The sequence below is a fragment of the Brienomyrus brachyistius genome, chromosome 1 (assembly GCF_023856365.1).
Source record: "Brienomyrus brachyistius isolate T26 chromosome 1, BBRACH_0.4, whole genome shotgun sequence".
NCBI classification, from domain to species: Eukaryota; Metazoa; Chordata; class Actinopteri; order Osteoglossiformes; family Mormyridae; genus Brienomyrus; species Brienomyrus brachyistius.
In genome coordinates, this window is record NC_064533.1 from 16,607,236 (window position 1) to 16,633,013 (window position 25,778).

General features: G+C 45.9%; 2 protein-coding genes across 5 annotated transcripts; one reads left to right on the forward strand and one right to left on the reverse strand.

Annotated features, from left to right (window-relative positions):
• Positions 1-334: 334 nt before the first annotated feature.
• Positions 335-21,290, reverse strand: wdr37 (WD repeat domain 37). 3 transcript variants are annotated; one of them, XM_049027195.1, is made up of 15 exons: positions 21,120-21,290; positions 18,291-18,477; positions 15,069-15,165; positions 13,941-14,036; positions 13,223-13,287; positions 12,885-13,028; positions 11,271-11,406; positions 11,049-11,120; positions 10,873-10,917; positions 10,427-10,503; positions 9,857-10,091; positions 8,996-9,137; positions 4,690-4,824; positions 4,274-4,388; positions 335-2,679 (listed from the first exon to the last, which is right to left on the reverse strand). In XM_049027195.1, the coding sequence occupies exons 2-15, from the start codon at positions 18,435-18,437 to the stop codon at positions 2,548-2,550; spliced, it is 1,638 nt and encodes a 545-aa protein (XP_048883152.1). In that variant the 5' UTR covers positions 18,438-18,477; positions 21,120-21,290; the 3' UTR covers positions 335-2,547. The 3 variants fall into 3 exon arrangements, with proteins under 3 accessions (XP_048883152.1, XP_048883153.1, XP_048883154.1); XM_049027196.1 differs by having other exon boundaries at positions 13,005-13,028; positions 21,120-21,289; XM_049027197.1 differs by lacking the exon at positions 12,885-13,028 and having other exon boundaries at positions 21,120-21,288.
• Positions 21,291-21,458: 168 nt separating this feature from the next.
• LOC125749945 (isopentenyl-diphosphate Delta-isomerase 1-like) lies at positions 21,459-24,745 on the forward strand. 2 transcript variants are annotated; one of them, XM_049027208.1, is made up of 6 exons: positions 21,459-21,638; positions 22,061-22,304; positions 22,556-22,728; positions 22,820-22,912; positions 23,646-23,776; positions 24,195-24,745. In XM_049027208.1, exons 2-6 carry the CDS (start codon positions 22,183-22,185, stop codon positions 24,537-24,539), a joined length of 864 nt encoding a protein of 287 aa, XP_048883165.1. In that variant the 5' UTR covers positions 21,459-21,638; positions 22,061-22,182; the 3' UTR covers positions 24,540-24,745. The 2 variants fall into 2 exon arrangements, with proteins under 2 accessions (XP_048883165.1, XP_048883164.1); XM_049027207.1 differs by having other exon boundaries at positions 21,459-21,634.
• The last annotated feature ends 1,033 nt before the right edge of the window (positions 24,746-25,778 follow it).

The window sequence follows — 25,778 nt, forward strand, 5'->3', positions numbered from 1 at the left end:
CCACTTTAGATATTTTACAGCTCACTTCTTGGGATTTTACGATAAAAATTAAAAACACATTGTTGAACAATAAGAACTGCCATTCGGCCTTTTTAGGTAGTTATTTTCCTGTTATTTCCCATTAGCGCCGTTCAGTCGATCTCGCAATATGAAAGGACTCGGACCGCTTGGTAATTATCGCATTGCGAAAACTCACTCCCATGTTTTACAAGGATTGGAACGGCATAGTTTCTTCAGGTGAGGCTATAGACACAAAAGCAGGAAAGGCGACACATCATTAGCGTACGGGCTTCGCAGAGCCGTGGGAGTGAGAGAAGACTCGGGGACAAGCGAATGAAATGAAACACTTTATTTCGGTGGAGCGTTTGTGCTTTTTATGGAGGCGGGCACGCGGCGCGGTGTTACGGGCATGGAAACGACCCGCAGCATCGCTCAATTCCATCAGCTTCGTGGCTCGTCCAGTCCCACGCTTTCGCGGTTTAAACTGCAATGTTGTTTTTCTCATCCTTGTGCCCCTCCAGTCTGTCATTCTGTGATCTCAGCACGACTCTGAAAGTCGTTCCAAAGTCCATGTTTAATATCAAGCAAAGCAATTCGATAAAACAAAACAAACAAAAAAACACACATACATTTAAAAAAAAAAAAAACTTTTAAATGAAGTGTTTGACAGAATTTTAAATATTGGCACGAAACCCCCGTTGAGGCACCCAAATCCACACATATATAATTATTACAGTATAAGAATGTTTTATACAAACCAAAGCTTAACACTGTAATTAGCCACTCAGGCTAGCGAGAGAAAAGTCAGAAATACTTAAGACCTTCCACAAAAGGCAGTTCAAACTCATTAAAAGCCATAAGACCCTTTTTAACGTGATGAAAGTATTAAGGGGGGAGATAGTTTAGAACTACACAAAATCAGCTGTAACAAAGAGCATGTTGGTATTCTGTTAGAATGAACCAATCTGAATTGGGTCAAACACAGGCTCCATCTGCCCCTAATTGCTTAATTGAAGATGTTTCTTGGATGCTTCTGGGTGGAGACAATTCAGCCAAGCTGAAACAAAAGCACACTCTGTCCCCCAAAACTGGACTTATACACAAAGGCGTTGGACGCTGACACATTCAAAACTGCCCTACAAACAATAGCTGTGTTAAAAAGGCTCAATTAAACGTCACACGTTAAAAATGTAACAGTGTTTTTATATAGCAAAGGTTAAAGTGGTAATTCGGTCAGGTATATTGCAGACGGTCTAAAATCTCCTAGGACAATGATGTCACCCATTTTGTATTTTTTCACTGGGTGTGGCAGCTTTTTGACTGAAGGCTCAACAACGGACACGTTATCCAGTATGAAGATCAAGCCAAGAAGATTCAAAATCAAGAAGATTTTGTCAGCTGAAATTTCAAATGAAATGCTTTGAAAACCAAAAGCCTCAGTCTCGCTGGTGCCCCCTACTGGGGTGGAGGGCTACTCTGGCTGTGTGACCTTGCACCAGTGATGTACTAAACTGTCACATTCCCACAGTCTGCAGGCAAACGTTTGTTATGAAAGTTTATTGGCACGCCCTATTTTCGTGAAACTAATTTAGGGCTGTTTCGGTGAAAGTTGCACTAGTAACATGATGGATTTACATCGAACATCAAGTTTCGTCTAGATTCCAGACTCAGAAGACATTTGACAGTGTTTTGAGTATAATAAACCAATTTACATCAAGTCATAAGGAAGATTCAAACAAATAACAGCCATGTGGCTGTAAAAACCAGCGTAATCTATACAATTTAAAAATACTTACCCACACCACCCCAACGTAAAAATCCTGACATTAGGATCTGCTCGACAACCTAACAGAAGGGCACTGAGAATTCCAAAACATCATCTGAGGATAATTTATAGCTTTTGCCAATCCTATATCTACAGTTTCCCACTAAGGTTTGGCATGAACATCACAGGTGTGTAAAAAGTATTAATGTACAAATTCCACAGTGCAGCTAGACGTAACAATGAACCAACCTTGGAATACACTAGATGGAACAGCGGGCGCTTACGAAGACTGCTATAGCTGCACTACAGATTTGCAGAGCGGAAACCTAGGCTGAATGTTGCCCTCCAGCGCTGGGTATGACGTCTCCAGGGCAGCTAGCCTGGTATAGGTCCTATATGGGAGTCAGGAAGTTTCCAACAACGCCATCCATCCGCATCATGGAGATCGGTCTTTTTTGTGTCCGTTTGGCTCCAAAGTCACCAAATCATCGCTAATCTTTTACAAACAGAGTTCGAGCATTAATCTAGAGAGCAGCCAAGCACAAAACGTTACGTCCGTCTGGGTGTGAGCTGGTCGAAAAGCCATCCCGACTACTGACACACACACACATACACTCTGCAGACACGCCACACATGCCAACCCCCTTGTCCTTGGGTGTGGTTTCACATTATCTACAGTGTGTGTAATTCGAACACAGGGGTCTTGAAGATGTGTGCGTGCTGGACATGAGTGGGGGGGGAAACATGGCGGCGGGGACGCAGTCGTCATGATGGGAGGCGGCTCACTTCTCCTGCAACAGTGCAGGAACGTTGATGTTCCAGCCAATGGCTTGCCGGTCAAAGCCGCAGGTGAACAGGTTGCAGTAGGGGTTCTCCTCACTCCAGGCGGAGCAGCACACCATCCGACGGTGACCCTGCCGGGACACAAAGCACGCCGCCATCCCAGACCACCAATCAGGGAATCTTCCCTCCAAAAACTTTACTTAAATTTCAATACTCAAAAGTCTATGAAACTCATTTCCTGCTCAAGACCATGTGGTAAGAATGAAACATTTCTCCACAAACTTGCGTTACACAAACAGTTTCACCACAAACAGTTACATGGAAATTAGAGCTGTTGGAGTGTTTTTTAAAGAATTAAAAGCTTGTGCTCTCTCTTGCATTGCTAGCTTCATGCGGCGCTGCTAATTAACCCATCTGCACTTAGTGTGCAGCTGACGCTTGCATCTGACTCGCAGTCACGCACACGGACCGCATCCAGCACCCAGGCACGGTGCCTTCCTGCCGCCCCATCGCTAACAGGGCACCGACTTCACCAAATCTCGGTCCCTGCTGAGCTCAGCGTGGGGGACAGCATCAAGGCAGAAAAGGAGCAAATCCCCTCCTGCCCCTAAATCCTGTGACTGCTAAAGTCTGATATTGGGGCACCACACAGGACGCAGAAGGCCTCCATTCACAGTGTGAGGGCATTCATACTTACCCTTAAAGAAATCTCCATTCCCCATTTATTTTTAGCCTGTTTGAGTACCTGCTAGCTTTAATCTTTCCAGCCTAGGCACCGATTTTTACCATTCTGCCTCCTACTCACTGTCTGGGACTCAGCCCAAGTCCAACGGGTCCCCACAAAGTATCAGGTGCAGGTCAAGTTTTAATGTTGGGCTTGGGTCAGGTGAATTTTTTGTGTGTATTTTTTCTTTCCGTTTTTTTTGCTAGCACTGTATGGGTTAGGTTGGGTTCGGTTTCCAGTACGGGCCAGGTTGGGTTCGGTTTCCAGTACGGGCCAGGTTGGGTTCGGTTTCCAGGACGGGCCAGGTTGGGTTCGGTTTCCAGGACGGGCCAGGTTGGGTTCGGTTACCAGGACGGGCCAGGTTGGGTTCGGTTTCCAGTACGGGCCAGGTTGGGTTCGGTTTCCAGTACGGGCCAGGCTCAGGTTTTTTTAGACCCATTCAGGACCCTTTTGTCTATAGCACCTGCAATTGTCTGATGCTGATTTGCAATAAGGAGGCAGGTTTGATCCGAATCACAGAAAAAGGTCTGGGCAGAGATACGAGTCATGGGCCCGAGCCTCACCTGTCACCTATAGTCCCGCCCCCAATTCCCATCTCTCATTTACAGCACCCCCCATTAGTCCCACAAGAGGATCTGGCTGCAGAACACTGGGCAACTCCACAGTCAGCCAGAAATCACATGACCTCTTGGGCCAGACATGACCTCATGCAAACTCCAGGAAACGGAGGCGGTACCTCCACCAGGAGTCTTTTTTAAAATATACATGCCTCAACTCTCATCCATGGCCCCAGCCCTCAGCCCTTGCTCCACCCACCAAAAGCCATGGCCCCACCCCTCAGCCCTCGCTCCACCCCCCAAAAGCCAACAAACCTACCTGGCAAAAGATACCAGCCATGAGCTCATCATAAACCAAAGCCTGCACAACTCCCCAGCCCCACCCCTCAAACAAAGCCCCGACCATCAATCCCTCCCCCCCCCACACACACGAAGTCTACATACCTGCCGGTTGCTACGTGGAAGCCTTGCCAGCCGTACCCCTGCCATATCGAACAAACGGACTTGCCGATTGTCGTGAGGAAGAGCAATGATTCTTTGGCTCACGGAAACACTGATCCTGGAAACAGCAATAACAGTGTTTATTGCTACGCTAAACAGATGATCCAAACGAGTTGATCGGAGACGCAGTCTGATCTGTCCCAGCAGCTCAGACTAATGCTCTGCAGGCACAGAGCTTTTCTATGGCTTTGAGAAGCTAAATTTAAATGTACCAAATACGGATGAATAATTTTTTTAACTATATGAATAAATGCTGCCATATTTATGGACATCCATGGGTCCAGGAAGGGCCCGGGGCCGTGAGCACACGCTTGGATGTGTTAAATAGGTCTAGCGCTCCATCGATCCAGTGCACTGACCTATTAACAGCTGAGTCAGTGCGGATGGTTGCTATGGGAGACCGCATATTCTTCAGGTCCCACACCTTCACAGTGCGGTCGTCACTGCCGGACACCACGTTGTCACCCACCGTGAAGACAGCAGACGTCACCGTGCTGGAAGAGACAAGTGGTGGTCAGGAATGACATGGTCGTGGAGAGGCAGTAACTGAGGCGCAGTCAGGGAGAGAGGCAAGGTCAGGGAGAGGCAGTGACAGTGACGCGGTCAGGGAGAGAGGCAAGGTCAGGGAGAGGCAGTGACAGTGACGCGGTCAGGGAGAGAGGCAAGGTCAGGGAGAGACTGAAACCGAGGCCCGGTCAGGGAGAGACTGAAACCGAGGCCCGGTCAGGGAGAGACAAACTGAGGCCCGGTCAGGGAGAGACAAACTGAGGCCCGGTCAGGGAGAGACTGAAACCGAGGCCCGGTCAGGGAGAGACTGAAACCGAGGCCCGGTCAGGGAGAGACTGAAACCGAGGCCCGGTCAGAGAGAGACTGAAACCGAGGCCCGGTCAGAGAGAGACTGAAACCGAGGCCCGGTCAGAGAGAGACTGAAACTGAGGCCCGGTCAGAGAGAGGTGCGCGGTCAGAGAGAGACTGTGACTGGGGGCCTTTCAGAGATAGAGGCAAGGTCAGGGAGAGACTGAAACCGAGGCCCGATCAGGGAGAGACTGAAACCGAGGCCCGGTCAGAGAGAGACTGTTACTGAGGCGCAGTCAGGGAGATGTGCTGTCAGCAACGTCACCTCCCAGTGACCCAGCACAAACATTCACACAAAGCACGCGAGAGCCACGAGAATCTGGTCACGAGCGACACAAGCTGCTGATAACTTCTATTTTCAGTAAATAATTTCGGCAATAATCGCACCTTCATCCATCCATCCATCATCCTGAGCATCCTGAAAAATTATAGATTTCAATTTGAAAATATAAAATACCCCACGTCATGACTGCCAACCAGCTAGCAGCATCAGCAAAGATTTTCACCAGAATGTCCCAGAAGAAACAGGTTTCTGAATTTTACAAAAACTCCTGGGGAATATGAAAAGTACAACCTATGGCTGAGCGATATCATATTGCTATTGTATCACACATACGCAATAATCACCAGGACTCCAGATGAGAGGCAAAATAAGTTAGTAATTTGTATAAATCCTTGTATAAATCCCTGCCACACCACCGGCGTCTTTTTACCTTGTTTATCCCCAATATCTCCTCTTTTAAAAGACGTCGTGGCTGCTGAGCTGTTCCTTTCTTCACCGCCACTTCAGTGCATATGGCAGTGAAGTATACCAAACCATAGTACTGTAAACCAAAACAGTGTTATGTGGGGTGCTCCGCAAATGTAATTTACTAAACATAATAAAAGTTTATAATGATAAATAATTTTTGGGTGTCACAAAACACAACTCATTGTTTTAGCTGAATTATTAATCTGCTTGAACAAACTGTGGCCATTAATAAATGTCCGTATTGTACCGAAAAACTAGCTTCTGGCCAAATGCTTTGCCTGTCATCTGAAGCCCTGGTAATTATTCTGCATGCGCAATATAATATCGATATGATATCGTGCAGCCCTAGTACAAACTGATTAATCGGTATGTGATCTAGTGCACAGCTGGTACCAAGCCCCCACCTCATCATCTTTACATTTTCGTTCACCAAAGTGTTATCAAAAAAAGGAAGAAAAAAATATTTGTTTTCTACAAGACAGCAAAATCAAAATATGTTAGTATTTTCCACACAAAGGATGTTGGTTTTTCAGCACCCAGCCAGAGCCACATCCCGGGAGCAGGCCAGGCGGGGCGGGGCCTGAGGTTTGTAGGCTGCCCGAATCGCCCTCTCCAGCTCATTTCCCCAGAAGCATGGTAGGGCCGACCCCCCCCCGATCGCCAAGGCCAGGCACATTACTTTAATGGACTTTAATAATTCCCATTTATAACGTCCGTTGGCACCGTCGCTGCAAATGGGAATTTGATTCCGTGTTCTGCTCCGGCTGCTGATTAAGATTAGCGGTGTCCCGGCCAGCGGGGACCCACTCAGGACGGCCGCCTTAATTTAAATTGACGTTAAATTAAGGTTTAATTAGGACTAAACTCCGCAGCATTAACGGAGCGGGCGTGCACACCATGGCGGGCCCTACCCTGAGCATGACACCCACCGTGACAGCGCTTTCTGACACCGGCCCCACCTCCAGGGAACGGCCCAGGACTTAATAGATTAAAAGCTTGATTAAAATCTTATTACGATTTGTATTTTTTTTTTTTTTTTAAATGTTCCGTTCCTCAGGAACTCACTGATGAACAAGGTCAAGACTCGTTAGGGAAGGGGAAGCTGGTCGCACATGTGTAATGAAAGCATGATGGGTGGTGAATGTACAGGAGTGAGCAGGGCTGGAAGAGGAATCACTGCAGGGACAGACTCTGCTGAAGCTGGACCAGTGTTCTGTCAGTTTTTGCCACCTTGTCAGATTTTGCTACTATTGACAGAAGATGGTACAATGACATGAAGCGCTTCATTTTCACGCTGAGCGATATTAAAAACAAACATTATGATCTTACTTTTATAAATATTTGTATTTCATGCAAGTACAGCTGACTCTTATGGTGACGTTACATTTGAAAATGAGCATATCCATATATTATTTGCTATTCAAATTTACAATTGTGAAGCTTTTTGTGAAGTGTAACACAGAAATTCTAAGAGGGCTGACTTATGTAGCTTGATAAAAGTTAGTAGCTACCAGAGGCTAACTAGCTAGCTAACACCAGAGAACACTGGGTCTCCGTCTGTTACACAGGCAACAGAAGAGAGAAAATAAGTTACTAACCGCACACATACACATACACATACACGAACACCGCAGCAGGATCCACAAACACTGCCTGGAATCAAAATGCAAGTGGTCCAGTGTTTCAATGAAAACAAATATCAGATATCTATTAAAATAAATGAGCAAACTGACTATTCTGGTGCATGTGATGCAAACATACTCCAACATGACCCAATGGCACCGAGTGCCGCCCTGCTGGGCCCTGGCCACCTGCAGCGCTAAGGTCGGCCCTATCGTTAGGTCTCCCTGGGGCCGGGTGCGACAGGAAACCCACTCAGGCCTGTCCTGCCCTGCTCCGTCATCTACCTGCCAGACTCGGACCGCACCCCCTCTCACCGACCGCTCTGGGGGGCCCCGTCTCCAGGATTAACAGACACCCTCCCGCCGGGAACATCGGCACAAACACCACGCTCGGACAAACAAGACGCTGGAAACTTCCGGCCATTTTTCCCCAAATGACCCGATTCATCAATGAAACGTGACAGAGCGCTAATCTCACAAATCTGCTGCAGGCAGATTCCCATATCGATGGCGAGTTGCTGGCTTTGCCTTCCTTTACGGCACAGTTTGCATTTCACTAAACATGTTCAAGGTGATACAACCCTTCTGTACCACCAGTAATCACTTTTAATTCACAATAACAAACCTGCTCAGATGCAGGAAAATTAATCACGGCAGAGAGATTTACCAGGAAAACACCTCTCATTGTTCACACGACGGAAGGACGTCAAAAATACGGTGGGATAAAGCTGGACATGTGACACACAAATGGACAACAATGACTGACCTAACTTTGGCAGGAGAGTCTGGACTTTGCCGACAGAAAACCGCTAATCCCATTATAGTGATTGTCTATTGGAAAGTATTACTCTAGGATCTGTAAGAATTACACGTGTTGAAGAGTAACATAATGAACAGCGTGTAATCCCTATTAATCAAAGGATTCCACACCAAGTTTAGCACTAACAAGGGTGTAGTGAAGTTTCCAGGGATCCAGTGTCTGCATTTAACAGAAAACCCAAAACATGACAGGACGCCGGTGAGGGAAAATGCACATTAAAGGGGATTAATGTGACAAGACTGATAAATTAAAGCACCGGCTGATTATTTAGCAGCGAAGCTGGAAAGCTGCATTAAATAATAAGTAACAAGCGAACGCTTTTGCTCAGAGGGACGCATCTGAGTGAAATTTATGGCCTGAAATCAGCAAGGCTGAGGTGCAAAAGAACGTACAAGAGGGAACGCAAACGATGCTTCTTTTATCGAGCCGAAGTGTTGCACTGCCATCTGTTGGCTTAGCAAGTAATTACACTTTACCAAAGTGTTTAATAAAATTATTTAATAAAAATCACATGAATATTTCCCAGGAGTGTTTCAACTCAAATATGAGACTTAACCTGTTTGTAGGTCCAGTTAATGAAGAACAGGGAAGGAGTTGAAGGATTGGGCCGTACTCACTCAGTATGGCCCTGAAAGACGTTCACGGAGTGTATGGACGGGTCCCTGAAGTCCCACAGGCGGAAGGTGGTGTCCCGCGATGATGTCACCACCAGCCGCTGCGTTGGGTGCGTGCAGCAGTGCGTCAGCTCCTGGTCATGACCTGCGGTAACCCCAAGGATTCACGTCAGGTCAGACAAGAGCAGGGACAAGGACAAATCCACCCACTAAAAGTGGGATTAGCAGGTGCCGTCAGTCTGCGTTTGGCTAAAAGCATTTCCTGATCCATATTTCACAGGCTCCCATTGACCTATCCTAGCAATAACTGACAGCTCATAGTAAAATCCCGCCCATTCCTGGCTGAGGCGCTACCCAGGGTCAGGCGTCCTCAAGAGCCACGGCCTGACAAGATCGTCAGCGTGCTTAATTAGGGCCTGATTTACAGCAGACAGACTGTCCACATAATTACTCCAAGGAAAGCGATTAAACAGCAGCCCGTGGTATAGCCTAGGGGGTGGGGGCCACATCCCCCAGGCCCCTTACGTCATTTACTGGAAATAAAAGGGGGCTTTCAGATACTCGCAAGGAGGAAAGACCCCATAGCACACACACACACACATACATACATACAGGCTAATGTAGCTAAAACATAGTATAACATTTCAGCTTCAATCCTGCTATGTAATGCAGTAACAGTAGCTTGATGCCCCGACTGACACAGAGAGAATAGCAGGTTAAAGGTTAAAGGTTAAAGGGTTAGGGGACCTTGAAGCAGGCACACCCCCCACCATTCACATGTATGCTAAGTTAGCACTGTTAGCGGTTAGAGCACATTGATTCCCCTAACCCTACCCCCCCGGGAAGCACAGACGGGACACTCACCGGTCAGCGAGTGCACCAGTTCAGATGTCTCTACGTCGTAGAGGTTGGCGGCCCGGTCCCAGGATGCCGTCACCGCCTGCTTGCCACCCACCAGCCAGTCGGCAGCGATGACCACACCCTGGTGACTCTTAAGCACGGTGGAGGCAACTCGCACCGACGGGCACTCACTGGGGCCCTCGGGCTCGCCGTCGGCGTCGTCCTTGTCTGAGAAGTCTACGTCGTCCTCACAGGGGACCTGGAACCGGGGGTGAGGGTCACACTACAGTCAGGAGTCTCAACTGTCCTTAAAGCAGGGACCACTAATTAATGCAAAATAATGTGTGTTCACTAAGGGAGGGAGGGGTGGGGTGTTCTCTGTGGACCCCCAAGTGGAGAGAGACCACAGGCTGAAACCTTCTGGTAAAAAACGGTCCCACACGCATCTGTGATCCCCAGTACTCTGGATTAGCCATATTCACTTAGCTTCTCATGCTAAGAGCACCTCTCGTCAAAGGCACCCCCTTTCAGTTCCCACATGCAGCTTGGAACAACGAGTCCCTCCAGCAGGGGGCAACGGCGGCCAGCACTCACGCTGATGTCGGCGACAGGCTGTGGTGCTGGCAGTTGGACCACAAACCTCCAGATGTGGGCTGTCTGGTCACCAGAAGCTGTGAGGAGACATGGGAACAGTCAATGAGCACAGCTGCTGTGTCCGAGACAAACAGAGCTGCGAGAGACACGCGTGTCCATGAAGAGGCTGAGCGACCTCACGGAGATGCAGTCAGTCTGTGTGTGTGTGTGTGTGTGCGTGTGTGCGTGTGTGCGTGTGTCGTCACCATGCCACTTCCACAAAGACCTCACTGTAAACACAACACAACACAATTTGCCTGGTTGATTAGCCTTGATCATCATGAAGGCAAACCACTGGAACATTCACGCTCTCATCTGCATATTAGTTCTTATGTTGCACTGCCCCCCCACACACACACACACACAGAAACACACACACACACTCCCACTCTACAGCGCTGACCTACCTGTGAGGGCCATTTGCTCCGTAGGGTGAAACTTGATGGAATTAACTGCAAAAAAAAAATAAAAAATTAAAAGAGCATTCTTGAAGAACTATGCGTCTCCTCACAGATAGGAACAAGGGGGAAACTGGGTTAAAGGCAGAACATCATCATCATCATCACCATCATCATCGGCTCACCTGACCCAGCATGGCCAACATACTTCAGGAGACACTTGCCCGTCTCGATGCTCCATAGCATGGCGTTGTGATCTGCTCAAAAGAGACTCTCTCAGACGAACACTCACACAGACACACCAGTGTCCACTGTGATCACTGAGAATCGCCCACGCCGGGCTGCCCCCAACCCTGAGTCACATGGTCTCAGAACGTCTCACACGCCACCAGGCTGGCGCCGCATACCGGCAGAGGCTGTGCCCAGGATGACCGGGGCGGCGCGGCTGACGCTGAGATCCCAGATGCCATCCCTGTGGCCCACGTACTCTTTCGCCAGCTGGCACAGTGCCCTAGAGGTGGTGGCTTTGAAACTGGACACAATCTAGGTAAAAGAAGGACCAGGAAGAGCATGAGGAGATCTGAAGATCAAAAGGGCAGAGCGTGGACACCTGTGCTATTCTACGATACACGAGTCAGACTGAAGTAACTATCAAAAAAAAATTATAATTAAAAATCTAAAAATCTGACTCTAAAAGTCAGGATGCAACAGTAAAGGAGAGAATACTGAACACGTAGAAAGTATTTCAGTGAGTAAATACAATTCAAGGTCTGAAGCGTAATTTACACCAGTACCCAAGGAGCACAGGGTGAGTTATTTCATGAATAGGATATCTGTATGACATTCATAATCACTAAGAAAAGCACTAAATATGAGAAGATCATGCATCTTTGAAAATGAACAAGGCTTAAAAGGAGAGAGAAGCAGGAAGCAGCATTAGGGATCAGACCTACGCAAGACAGCAACAAGCGGGTAAGTCTGTTAGACCTTGCAAAGCTCGGCGGAACGTTCCACCAACCCAAACGGCCGGGAGATGCGGGGTCTGTAAACCCCCCCGTTTTTACACCAGTGGAAAACGCTTCCTTTTCCCTTCGTGTTGCAGGTTTATTTGGGAGCTAAACCAAGCTAAGCACTTTAGGAATAACCAGAGAGAAACAGTCCTATGCCGACATGTGACTGATCGAGTCACGTCCGACTGCATTTACAGCCAAAGTCCATAGTGAATGATACACAGTGTTCGAGAGACGCCTGAAACGGACTCAGTAAGACATTAGCAGGTACGTCGCTCAGTGTAACAGGTGTCAGGGAATGGGCAGCCCCATAGTACGCATACAATACTGTAGAGCACTGTGCATTAGTCTCAGGCAGCATTGTTTAGGTGATGTTTATATTGGTGTAAAACTATGATGTTATGCCTGTCAGAGTGTCAGCATGGCTCTCCTGAAGCCACTCCAGCATGTGCAGCAAAGTATACATGGAATGGCCAGTACTGAGTATGAAGTGGACAGCTACAATATCGGGATACGCCCGAACTGACTTGCTTCTTGTGGTCCCAGTCCCGAATACGGATGAAAGTCGACGCAAGGCTGTACTGCAAAATAGTACAGTAACTATAGCTACTCTTAGCTCAAGTGTAAAAAAGAAAAGAAAACAAAAACCATGCCACTATCTTTACTTAAATAAAATGATGGACAGATAATTAACAAAGAATCAGAAAGTGCTTGCACACACCCGGGCATTTATCCAGCCACAACACTTTAGCGCCGGTTTAAGGTTATTGAGCTGTCTGAGCCAGGCATGCCAGTCAACGCATCCAGCGGCTGTGGCCGCCCTCAGCCCGTAATGTCAAATGGGCAGAAAGTGTGTGTTTGTGTGTGTGGGCGTGTAACATTAATGCGGGAAGCCTCAGTTAGTCAGCTTTGGATAAAAATAAACAAACTGCAGCTCCATCCCAGTAAAAATGAAGAGTTGTTAGTCGTATACGCGAGTGTGAATGGGTGCTCTTTGTGGCGATGTCATACCAACCCCATCGACGGGCTGTTCATGCATACTGGGACACACGGGGGAAGCAAAGCCGTTACCCATGAGTCTCCACCCCACAACTCCCAGTTTCCCACATTGAAGTTGCAAGGTCCACCTACTTTGCCAGGAAAAGAATGTGATCGCTAGATCGTGAGTGGAGAGAGAGAGAATTTTAATTCCAGGGTGACCATGGAACAGGGCCAGAAGTCAGACAGACAGATAGCCAGATAGATAGACAGACAGATGGATGAAGGATTCAAGGTCTTATGTACTGCAGCCTTAAGGATGTACTCTCTGAGACACAGATCAGATCCAAGCAGGACACCGGCGTCTGTACCTTGCTTGTAGACGCCTTGTAGGTGGTCTTCAGCTTCTGAGACAGCTGACTCGTACTGTGGCTGGCTAAGTCCAGAGGGATCAGAGAAGCGGATGTCAAGTTTAACAAGAAATAGGAACACTGATCATTTTTTATTCACATTTCTCGATTGACGCAAGTATTCCATTCCACAAACACTTATTTAAAATTTGACTTGCGCAAGTCAGATTTACTTTCCCAAAACCATTCAGGACACCTTATACCAAAAAACACAGAGGCCAAAAATATCAGCAATACCCGCAGAAGAAGCCGTATTGCATAAATGAAAAGATAACGTGTAAATTGAGGTGTATGTTGCGTTTCTGCATTAGTACTTCCGTGAGCTCGTTTTTTGCGCAAGTCTTCATTTACTTGAGTCAGTATTTAAGTCGAGAACTGCTTGTACAGTCATCCACCGGCTTGCGTCCTATCGAGCGATGTCTGAGGCCCCTAAGAGTGGTAAAATATTTACCGAGAGATGTCCGAAGCAGATGCGGTGGACATTAGCGGACATATTTCACTAAACGCGCAGCATGCATCAAGAACTAAAACAAACTTACTGCACTCAGCCAGTACATATGTTAGTAACAGTAAATCAAAAAATGCACTAAGAAAAAAAAAAAAAAAACTGTAGATTCTGTATAACTATTGAACCATTGAGACTTAATGGGAGTGGGGACACGTCCTGTAGTCGGCTCACCTTTGGCCTTCAGTGGTCCTTTGCTCAGGTCGCCGCCGTCAACGGTCTGCCCGTCCGCAGCCAACCGCTCATTCAGAGTATCGATTTCTCTGCGAACTTCAAAATGGAGGGAAAAGAATATCGTCTGGCAAGTATAATTAAGGGCACAATGCAGACAGTCAACCTTCCAAATATAACTGGAGATGAGGCCCTGTTTGTATAAAGAGTTTAACCCTATTGCAGAGATGCACCAATCGCATCGACCAACTATTGGTGTCGGCTGATACAGCAGCGAAAAATTATTAAAAAAACGAGACGATATTAGAGCCGATAATTCCCGTTAAAATGGGTACCTGTATTATTTTGCACTCCTGAATACTAAACATTGAGAAAAATGCCTGCGGTGTGGAATTCACGTTAGAAATGCATTTTGCAAGAAGGATCTACTAACAAACATTACCACAACATATTTGATTAGTGACCTTAAGGTGAAACGGTAAAGAGTATGAAGAGTTTCTGAAAAACATTACGGAGTATATCACACTTGATGCTCAGTCCTTCTCCATTTTAAATGTTAGAAATATATAACGTGTACAGTTATAGTGTTCTGTAGTGGTGGACAAAATGATGCTCCATGAACCATTTGCTGTATTTTTGACCCCACTAGATGGAGCTCTCTGTTCAAAAAAAAAGAACACAAAAGAATGACCCTAAGTAAACTAAGGGCACCATTTAGTGGGTTCAAAAAAATACAGCAAATTGTTCATGGAACATCATTTTGTCAACCCCTAGAGCTCTGAGACAATTGTATGCCACAGTATTTGCTTACTAAAAAACAAAAACGTTTTTATATTTTTGGAATGTAATTATAATTTTTTTACTTATTTGGGTAGAGTGTCCCTTTAAATATTTATTTAAGCAGAACCTCCCAATCATTCAGTATCGGCCAGAGATTTCCTTATTGATGCATCACTTCTCAACGGTCATTATATGTGGATATTCAAATAGCAGCATCACCCAGCATTAAATAAAACACAAACACCTTGTATAAAGGCAGGAGACCAAACAGGACCAAGGACTCATCACCATACAGAACCCACCCCCCCCCACCACCCAAAATGTCAATGATGTCAGCAATATGTGACTTACGTTCCAAATTCTCTATGTAGAGATTCTCAAATTCCCGCTCGATCTGCCCAAAGAGATCCAGCAGGTTGCTCCTTATGGATGAGGGCAACTTGGATTCCTGAGAACACACGCAGGTGGCAAGCACATTAATACATATACCTAAGCCGGCATGGTGGACACCGCACATGCAAACTTCCCAAAAACAGGAACGCTTGCTGATCAGGCCGAGATTTGAGATCATACTGCGAACCATAAGTATCTCATAATTTCCCATAAGCCCCACTGACTGCAAGGGTGACGGTGAAGGAATACCTGCGACACCCGTGTTACAATTAGCTACCAGCTTGCTCCATAGTTTCTAGTTAGTCGCAAAGGGCAGTTCTACATTTACATTTATTGTATTTAGCAGACACTTTTGACCAAAGTGACATACAAGTAAAGCAAACAGTACATTAAGTTCTAACATAAAGTTCTTTGGGGCGTCCTTTGAGCCCTTTTTTGAACAGAGAGCACCATCTAGTGGGGTCTGAAAATACAGCAAGCGGTTCATGAAGATTCATTAGTGATTTCAAAATGTCTCACATATGTCTCTTCTGTATATCCATCCATGCATTTTCCAAACCACTTATCCTACTGGGTCGTGGGGGGTCCGGAGCCTATCCCGGAAGCAATGGGCACGAGGCAGGGAACAACCCAGGATGGGGGCCAGCCCATCGCAGGGCACACTCACACACCAGTCACTCACACATGCACACCTATGGACAATTTAGCAAGTCCAATCAGCCTCAGCATGTCTTTGGACTGTGGGGGGAAACCGGAGTACCCGGAGGAAACCCCACGACGACATGGGGAGAACTCTACTGTTCATCTTAGTATTATATACCGAGAGGCATCGAAGCAACATTCCGGTGTTTAATTGTGATAAGAATGCCTTACTGTACATTTGGATAGACTCTTTCTTGTTTTCCAGAAAGTACAGTGTATTATAATGGAATAACACATTGCAGTTCATATATAATGAATATGCACAATTTTCAGTTTAGATCTAAAATACAGAAATACTTAACTCAGAATAGGAACAGCCACCTGTGCTGGAACAAGAGTAATAATGCACAACGTGAAAATATTACTGTTCTGGTGTGTGAGTAAAAAAAAAATAAAAAAAATACGTAGAGACACAGCAGCATCATCACCAGATTCACTCTCATTCACAAGATAACAAAGGCGTGTTACAATGTTCACGTTTCAGTTTGTATTGTTCCTCAGGTGGCTGAGAAGGTTAGACAAGCAATATGGAGGTGATGGAGCTGAAACGGTCCATTATAAGGACTTTGTTAAATGACAGGAAGGTTACAGACGGTGCATTAGCCAAGGTTAAAAGTTAGTGTCACTGATGTCACCAAAACTGGAACAAGAGCAGCACGGGGGGGAGGGGGGGGGGGGGTTGGGTCCTGATAAACTGTCACCCAAAGACAACCAAGAACTTACCTCCATCTTCAGGAGCGACACAGCCCAGAAACATAATATTCTGCCAGATACAGACGCTGACTTTATAAATAGACCCCAGAGCACAGCCCAGAGGGCTGAGAGAACTTAAGAAGAGCCAGAAAACTAAGGAAACTAACTGTTTACTGTTAATCGACGGACAGCACCACATTGGGACTGACTGCTCTAATCACATGTAAACACAAACTGAAAATGGTAATTCGGAAACAGACGGCCTCTTATGCTTACAAAGCTACTCGATCACATGGCCCAAAGCGAGGGTCGCCTTGGATACGGAGCATAATAAGCGCATTCAGTGGGCGGAAAGGCCCGGCAGCCCGCTCCCATTGGCCAGGCCATCGTCACGGATACAGCACGATAATGGATCAACAGGTACAAGGGCGACGGATTCGGTGACAGGATGCACCGCTTCTGCCTGACACATTTATTAATGATTGATGAAGTGGGAGACGGCAAAGTAGCTGAAGGATCAACAGACATGTTAAATGACAGTACAAATTAACGGATGTGAGTGAGGCAAGGGCTGTCATGCACTGAGGAATTACTGCGAACATTTCGCAAAATCAAGTATGTGGTAATAGGACAAGGTTCTTAAAAAACAGCAGTCACAAGACTAAAATGTTGGGGGAAATGATATTGCCCACGAGAAATTAAACTTTTTTTATTTAGCAGCAGTGTCTTCTGTTATTCTTGTTAATATCATAAAATCCCAGAAGCCAGTGGGGGGAGTATTTACCTTTCAAGCTGTAGATTTCAGTAAAGTACCATGCTGTCATTTTCCTGGATTAGACCAGAAATTGGAAAAATATGGCAACATTAGCAGTTTACTGTGATATGCTCAACCTGTACATTTTTACCTATGCTGACGATGATGTTCAGTTCTAGCACTAAATTTATTGGATAAAGACACTCGTCACCAGGACAAAGTATCACGCATTTCAGCGGCACTGATATTCATGCAGCCGCAAAGTCGGAAGTGTCCAGCTCCGTACATTAATCACACTCGGGTAGGATAATTAACAGGTTTGCCTCCCGGAAGCCAAACGGAACATTCTGGACTCAGCTTGGGTCCATGTAAGCCTGGCCTATATATCCTATGCTACACGCAGGCGGCACCTCTAACTCAAGTTCGCTGCAGCGCTTGAGTGATAAATCATGGGCACCAGGAGGCCATCCCTGCTTCTTTTCGGTCACCCACATGCTGTGCAGCAGCGACAGCGGCAGCAGAACAGGCAGCCGGATAGTGATCCATCTTAGAGGGCTCAGGCCTCAGAGTTCCGTCAAGCAGGCCGCTGAAGCACCGTACCGGTAACCGGTTATTTATTAACTTTAGGGTCTGAATTACATGAACTGGGGCGTTTGCACAGCGTGTACATGGCTCCCACTCGGCACTGCGACTAGCCCAAGGAGCAAGTCACAGAGATCTGGAAAGCAAAACCAAAACATCTTCCCAGAAAAGGCCCATCAGTGTGTAAGGGGGCTGCAGTTTGTCAGAGATTCACCACCAGAACCCCACGCAAAACACAGACAAAGGCACACGGATAAATATGTTCCATTATTAAAAATATTATCGCACCTCTGCACACGCTTTCACGCATGAAATAGTGATGAGTAATTCCAGCTGTACAGCAAATCTCTCACCATAACCCTGTTATGACACTGAACAACAGGCAGGAGGCGTCGGATGTGCAGTGAGGCCGTTGAGGACTGTCGCGCGCTGAGCCATTGGCCACTTACTTGCCCCTCCAGTAGGTCGCGCTGCATCCCCACACGGTCCTGCTCCGTGCTGTTTGTGCGCCGGATTGACAGGCTGTGGGACTTGCGCTTCTGCTTAGCTTGCCGGCCGGCCGCGCTGACCCCGCCACTGCCACTCTCCACGGGCATCACTGCGCGGCTGCGTCGTCTGCCAGCGGCTTACCTGGAACTGCGCAGGCAGAGTCTCTCAGCTGCTGCGTCACCTAACCCACCAACCTCCCCCCACCCCAGATCCACCATGCTGACCACAGGACACAAAACACACGACGAGGAAACTGAAGACAGACGCAGAAACAGAAGCAGGAACAATGACATTCAATTTCAGATTTGACACGTACACTAGTAACTCACGTTTTCACTCATTTAATGCAGAAATACCATCATAAATATGGGAAAATGCAGGGACCTTTCACACCGGGTGACCGCAGCTAAATGGCTGCCCTAGCTGCACTTACAAATTTATATGTACATTTATAAAGTTGACTTTGATTCTCCGCTATTTAAAGATCTACCCTGAGCATCTCAAAGCCCTTCTGCAAACATCACTTTCATGTCAGAATCCATGGTGTAATTTTGAATCTCATGTTCATGAAACTTTAACTCAATGTCTGTTTTTACACTCTGGCTGGAACAGGATTCATGCTGGACATTTTTCTATTCTGAGACAGTATTATTAATAAAATGTGATAATAAAGGGGTCATGAATGATACGCTATATCAGTGGTTCTCAACGTCAGCCCCACTGCCCTGCTTGTTTTCCTGCTATCCCTGCCCCACACACAAGTCCCAGCTGTCTTTCAGCTTCTGATTGACTGAACACACCTGATCCAGGTAATCAGTAGTGTGTAGGGCAGGGATAGTTGGAAAACAAGCAGAGCAGTGGGGCCTGAGGACCGAGTTTGAGAACCACTGCACTATATGGACAAAAGTATTGGCACTCCTGGCCATATCAAAAGACATTTTGGACAATTCTATGCTTCCAACTTTCTGGAAACAGTTTGGGAAAGGCCCTTTTCTGTTCCAGCATGACTGTGCTCCACTGCATAAAGACATGATTGGATGAGTTTCCTGTGGAAGCACTTGACTGGCCGACACAGAGCCCTGACCTTAACCCCCTTGAAATACCGTTGGCATGAAATAGGATGGAGATTGTGAGCCAGGTCTTCACGTGCAGCATCAGTGCCTGACCTCACAAATGCTCTTCTGGATGAATGGGCAAAAATTCCCACAGACACGCTCCAAAATCCTGTGGAAAGCCTTCCCAGAAGAGTGGCAGCTATAGTTACAAAGGGGAGACCAACTCCATATTGATGCCTATAGATTAAGAACGGGATGTCATCAAATTTCCTGTAGGTGCATTGGCCAGGTGTCCCAAAACCATTGTTGATTTGGTGTATTTTAAGCAAATCAGACGTTTTTCTGATAACTAAACTCATACGGGTGATTCAACTATCCAAAGCAGCTCAATAAAGATCAGAAGAGTACAGTGATATAGGTCTCTTTTTCAAAATCCATAAATAAAATTCATATTTAACTATTCACTGCAGAAATAATGTGAAATGCTTGTCTTGCCAATGGATAACAAAAATTCTCACACCTGTGACTCAAAGACACTGATGTCTTTGTGACAGATTAAACCCCACCCACCTTTTATCTGATTGGTGGAGGCACTAAGCATGTCACTAAAGGCCCAGCAAAGAACGGATACTTCAGAATGTGAGGGCATCTACATCCCATAAAGAGAGCCATTCTGTAGCTCCAGAAAGCGCCATGGGCCGACACGGAAAAAGTATTACCTCTACAGCCAGTGACAACAAATTCATAATTAATACTGAACCATTGACGACAAACACTCCAATGATTCGCTATAAGTTTTTTCTGGGGAAAAAGCATTTTCTGACAAAAACTGAATTATGCCTGATTAACTGACATGATCTTTTCACTTTTTTTTGTTAGTGCTACACTGATAGCATAACTAATTTGATTATACTTTGCGGCATTAAACTGAATGTCCTTTGTAAATGCTAATTTCTCTGTGGACCTGCTAGTGTGTACCTGACTAATATTATTAATAATACTGTTCTTATATAGAAAGCAGTCAGCCAAATGGTATCCACTGTCTGCTGAGACTTACAGGACAAACATGTTATGAAAGCTTTAATGGCTTAATGCATGTCATCTTCTATTGCTGTGTTTGTGTAATTGACGGTTCTGTACGGGAAAAACCACAGCTGTTAGATTATATCAGATTTATGTCAAAGATATGACTCCCTGTACAATTACTGGAAGGCTTTCGTAACAAAAAATTATACTGTTGTGTGTGTGTGTGTGTGTGTGTGTGTGTGTGTGTGTGTGTCAACTTTTGACAATAGAAGTATAGTCCTACTTTAATCTACCTACACAATAGGCGCGGTCACAACAATAATGCGTGAACAAAACAGCACAAAGAGCACAAAAGCTGCTTAAACTCAGATCTGCAAAAATCTATTCAGAAACTGACCACAGTGGACCGGCGCAGACTGCAGTCAGACGACGGGGGGCGCTGCCCTTACAGGGGGTACAATGACAGACCCACCGGAGGCCGGGGGATGGCGGCGGACTGCTCCGGCGACCCGCATCGTGTACCGGGTCGGCATGTGGCACCACCAAACGGCAGGACAGCCGCGGACCCCGAAACGTAATACGGCCGCGAATAGAGGATCGACGGTGTGCCGCGACGTCCAACCAGGCGTTTAAAAGGCCAGAGCTGCTGCCCCGGCACCGCTGGCACCCCCGGCCCGCAGCCCCCCACAAGGAAAAGCCTGTACTCACATCTATGCAGCCTGGTTAATGTCAGTCCCCTCCGCAAAACTCTACAAGGAAGAAATCACACACTCCGTCAGGGTGACCATTTTCCAGGAACGAGAAAAGCGCCACCGCAGGCTTGGGATCGGGTTTCGGTTCTCTGCTGTCAAAATGGCATGATGCCCTCCCTGCATACGGGCAACGGCGTCATCGCGCCATTTCATTGGATGGCTCATCAGTAGGCTGCTCTATGTTCCCATTGGCCTATTATGTAAAGGAGGCAGACTTTGCCCGTTTCTATTGGCCTGTTATCATTAGAAGGCGGGCCTTCCCTCTTTACATTGGCCTGTTGTCATAAGGAGGCGGGCTTTCCCTGTTTGCATTGGTTTGTCATTATAGGAGGTGCAGCCGTTTATTTTTCATCCATTGGGAATGCGAAACTCCGGACCGTATAGAAACAGTGCATGCATGCCAGTGGATCACATTATCTGAATTGTGTGGATTAAATTCCTTGGTTCATTAACGGCGTAGACGGTTATAGGGTGTGTACGTATTTGTTGAAAACAATATTCTATTTATCATAAAAGGGAGGAGCATGCACTGAAGTTCACTCAGCCCAGAAACTACAGCTGATTATCCAAATTACATCTGCAGTAAACCAGGAAGAAAACAAATCTAGACCGCTTTTATGCCATTGGAATATATGTGACTATAGGATTCGTTTAATAGGCAAACGAAGAGCAGTTATTTGTAGAGGGAATTAAGTTAACCCTGTAGTATTTAGATCAGACGCAGTGGCGGGGCGCAATCTCGAAAAATTCTATTTCGGCCAATCACTGTTCTAGTAATGAATGCACGTCATTGGGAGCGGGACCATATCCGCTCAGCAGTTTCCGATTTCCACGCCGGACCCGGGTTTATACCTCTGATATTTCTTGCGGTGTTAATATTGTGTTTGTTTACGACAGAAAACCAAACAGTCTCGACGAGGTTCCTGTCTCAGCCGCCCGTCAGTAGCTGTGGTGCCATGGCGCGTCGGTAGCCTCCCTCCCTGCGATTGGTGTCACTCGAGAGGCTGGGAGGTCTGGCCATGTGGCGCTGCCTGTTGGCATTACGCGGGACCGTGTCCCGTGAGGGACGGTCCTTTATTACTCCTGGTGCAGGCAAGCGTATGCCGCATTTAATAACTACGCCAGTGAAATCTCTTTGCAGGTACGCATGTGATACAACATATATAATTTTGATGTACTAGAGGTATATTACTGTAATAATTTAATTATATTACAGTATATTACTGTAATGCCTATCCCTTCAAGTACAACACTAATGTGTATCGCACACTTAACAACAACAACATAACTCAACCAAAATACTGGTGCCGTCAACATATTAGATAAATTATAGCTGTAGTAACTGTGGTGATCCTTGCATGAGCAAATGACTGCTGTTTTCTCACTCTCCAGTGGATCCATTAAGCTAAGAGCATCATCCAAAATGCCAGAGATCAGCATGGATGGTCTGGATGAGAAGCAGGTGCAGCTCCTTTCGGAGATGTGCATCTTGGTGAACGAGGACGACCACAAGATCGGCGCTGATAGCAAGAAGAACTGTCACCTGAACTCCAACATTGATAAAGGCGCGTCACGCCTCGCGAATCTCCCTCTGTGTGTGATCGTACCGACCACGTCGCCCCGGGGCTTAACTAATCGAAAGCTTTGTTCCTTCAGGGTTATTGCACAGGGCGTTTAGCGTCTTCCTGTTTGATACCGAGACGAGGCTGCTGCTGCAACAAAGATCAGACTCCAAGATAACCTTTCCAGGTGGGCTGCATGTCTGCATTGAATGGTATTCATCTCTGACCCCGACAGACCGTCCAACATTAAAGTACTATGTCAGCGACTTAAAGTAAATAAAGTAAACTATCTGTTTAACAGGTCTGCAACAACAGCCACTGTCGTTCCCTTCAATATAATTTTTGTTGTTCATTTGAACTAATTGCACACTTGTATGTATGTGTGTGTGTGTTTTAGGCCATATACTCACTTGTTGTTATTGTCCTCATTACATATATGCTTAGCGCATACTCAATAATAATAATAATATAAATATGTTTACTGAACATGTTGTATACCATAAGCACAGTCACTTTCTCTACCTCTTCTGTTTTTCTTATTGTTATTTTGTATTTTTGGTTCTTAACATGGTTGCTTGTTTGTTTGTTTAACTTAAACTAGTTTATTTTCTTTCCCTTAATATTCACATGTACCTCAATGCATTGAGGGAGAATAGCACATATTATATTCAATTATCCACCATTTTTATAACTAAATCATTCAAGAAATATCTCTTCCACAAAAATGGAACGTATGCATTTGTTTTTATGTCCTAAGAGATCCTTCAGTCCATCTTTCAGCCTTTGGCATCTGAAAGCCCAGCTGGATTGTAGCCTGCAGGACGTTTGAGCTGCTTTTCTTCCACCTGACCAACAGGGGGCGTCTGATCTTCCGTGGACTCCTGGGCATGATGGTGTTAAGACCCCTCTTTCTGCTCTAGGTTGCTTTACCAACACTTGCTGTAGTCACCCTCTTCATACACTCAGTGAGATGGAGGAGACCAATGCGATTGGGGTGAGGAGAGCAGCACAGAGGAGGCTGGGAGCAGAATTTGGGATCCCCCTGGAGCAGGTAGACAAACGGCCTGTGTGTGGCTGCTGGTCCAACAAGCAGACAGAAAGCTGAATAATGAAATAGTAAATTAGGCAAGACAGGCAACTTGTCCCTGAGATTTTATGTCTGTTGACGTTTCGGTAGCTAGAAACGTGTGGAGTCAATGTACATTTTTGAACAGGAAACGTAACTAGAATAGGTAGATAGATGGATACTTTATTAATTCTTATGGAAATTGCCAGTTTACACTAGCACAACACCCATATAGGTAGTAAAAGAAGGCATTTAACCGTTAGATATCAACAATAAAAAATAACAATGCTAACTATAAAGAACTTGAAATATACAACTTCAAATTTATACATTTTCTACCTTCAGAAGAGGTAGAAAGTGTTCAGATTTTGACTGATGATTCATCAGTGGTGTTTTGTTTTAGGTTCCTCCAGAGGAGATGACTTATCTGACCCGGATACACTACAAGGCCCAGTCCAACGGGACCTGGGGTGAGCACGAGATCGATTATATTCTCTTCATGCAGAAGGACGTCGATCTGAACCCAAACCCTAACGAGATCAAAAGCCACTGTTACGTAACCAGGGAGCAGCTGGAAGGGATGCTGGAAGCTGCCAGGAGACGGGAAGTAGAGATCACGCCCTGGTTTGGTCTCATAGCGGAGGCCTTCCTCTTCAAGTGGTGGGATAACCTGCAGTTCCTGGGAAGCTTTGTAGATCATGGGAAAATCCATCGAATGCGAGTCGGTAATGTGGGTATTCAGCTGTAAACATGTAAGCTTTTCTGGTGCCTGTGTTCCTCCAGGCAGCAACATCTGAAATATGTTGGTTAGAGGGCTTGTTTTTTTGGATCACTATAAAGGCAGGTATCACTGAGATGGTTAATCACCAAAGTGTAAGTTAAAATTAAAAAGAGAGTGAACTTTTTTAAATGAAATCGTAAATCCTGAATAAATGATATTGTGACTTAAGTAAATGGCTCATGTTACATTTCTTGGCATACAAGGTTAACAGCTGCAACTGGATTTAATCAGTAATTGTTTCCAGTGAGAATTACAAACTGGAAAAGATTCTGATATTTTTTGTTTCTGTATTTCTGAAATATTTGGTTTCTGATTTACTATGTAAATAAATTGCCGGCTTTTTTATATTTATATAAATATTATGCATGATTATACTGTATACCCAAGTGCTTTTTATAGCATAATATTTGCGAAAACAACTTATTTTTCTCTAACGAAATAACTCGCGGTCATGGTTGTGTGTCATTACATTATCGCACCGCGCCTTATCCGGATTTCCACGCCTTTTCCGCATCCCCAGACAGTGAAAGTGTGCTCTTCAGAGCGGTTTGCGCTCTCAGGGCTCGGCTTCATGTTAGTGGGCAGCAAAGTGCATCCAGCAGATGGCAGCCGGTGCTGCACGGAGCCGGATCCCGCATCGTTTTCCGTCAGGCTCCCGCAATCGTGCCGGCACTCGCTTTATCATCAGTCAGCCTGAGGAATTTCCTGACGCGTAAAATGCATTCGATTTTGTAGCGCTGACTTTTAGCTTTTATTCGCTTCACGTTTTATTGCCGTCACGCTGGCTGTAGATGGGATTTCAGTATTTTTGCAGTTGCTGTAATATTTACTGTGATATTTTTCCAAGTGCCTGCTCACGGGTTTTCTGGGATGTCGTTTAAAATGGTCCTTAAAGTAGAATCGGACTTTTTTAGGACAGTGTGCCTGTATTTCGGTAGTAATTATTATTGTAGGAACTGTTACCTCCTGTCAGGCCATACATTTCTTCCTAAATGTAAACTGTACACACTGCGCACCTCTGAACACTGTTTGTTTATACAGGGGCCCTCCAATGAAAACAGACAGGAGCTGGGGGCCCCTATAATGCATGCACACATAAGTAAGCATCTACCTTGATTCTCTGTTTTTCTGGTTCGATAATGAGATGATGCCGATATTTCAGTAATTTTACATGCGGACCCCTTGCGGCTGCTCTGCAAATCCCTG

Bases quoted from the DNA above. Each gene is read 5' to 3' on its own strand.
- LOC125749945 (XM_049027208.1), top strand. From the start codon at position 22,183: ATGTGGCGCTGCCTGTTGGCATTACGCGGGACCGTGTCCCGTGAGGGA. The intron at 22,729-22,819 runs GCGCGTCACGCC...TTGTTCCTTCAG, and splicing joins GAACTCCAACATTGATAAAG to GGTTATTGCACAGGGCGTTT. The intron at 23,777-24,194 runs GTAGACAAACGG...GTTTTGTTTTAG, and splicing joins TTGGGATCCCCCTGGAGCAG to GTTCCTCCAGAGGAGATGAC.
- wdr37 (XM_049027195.1), bottom strand. From the start codon at position 18,437: ATGCCCGTGGAGAGTGGCAGTGGCGGGGTCAGCGCGGCCGGCCGGCAA. The intron at 13,029-13,222 runs GTACAGACGCCG...CTCACGATCTAG, and splicing joins ACAAGGCGTCTACAAGCAAG to CGATCACATTCTTTTCCTGG. The intron at 11,121-11,270 runs GTATGCGGCGCC...TCTTTTGAGCAG, and splicing joins CCTGGGCACAGCCTCTGCCG to ATCACAACGCCATGCTATGG.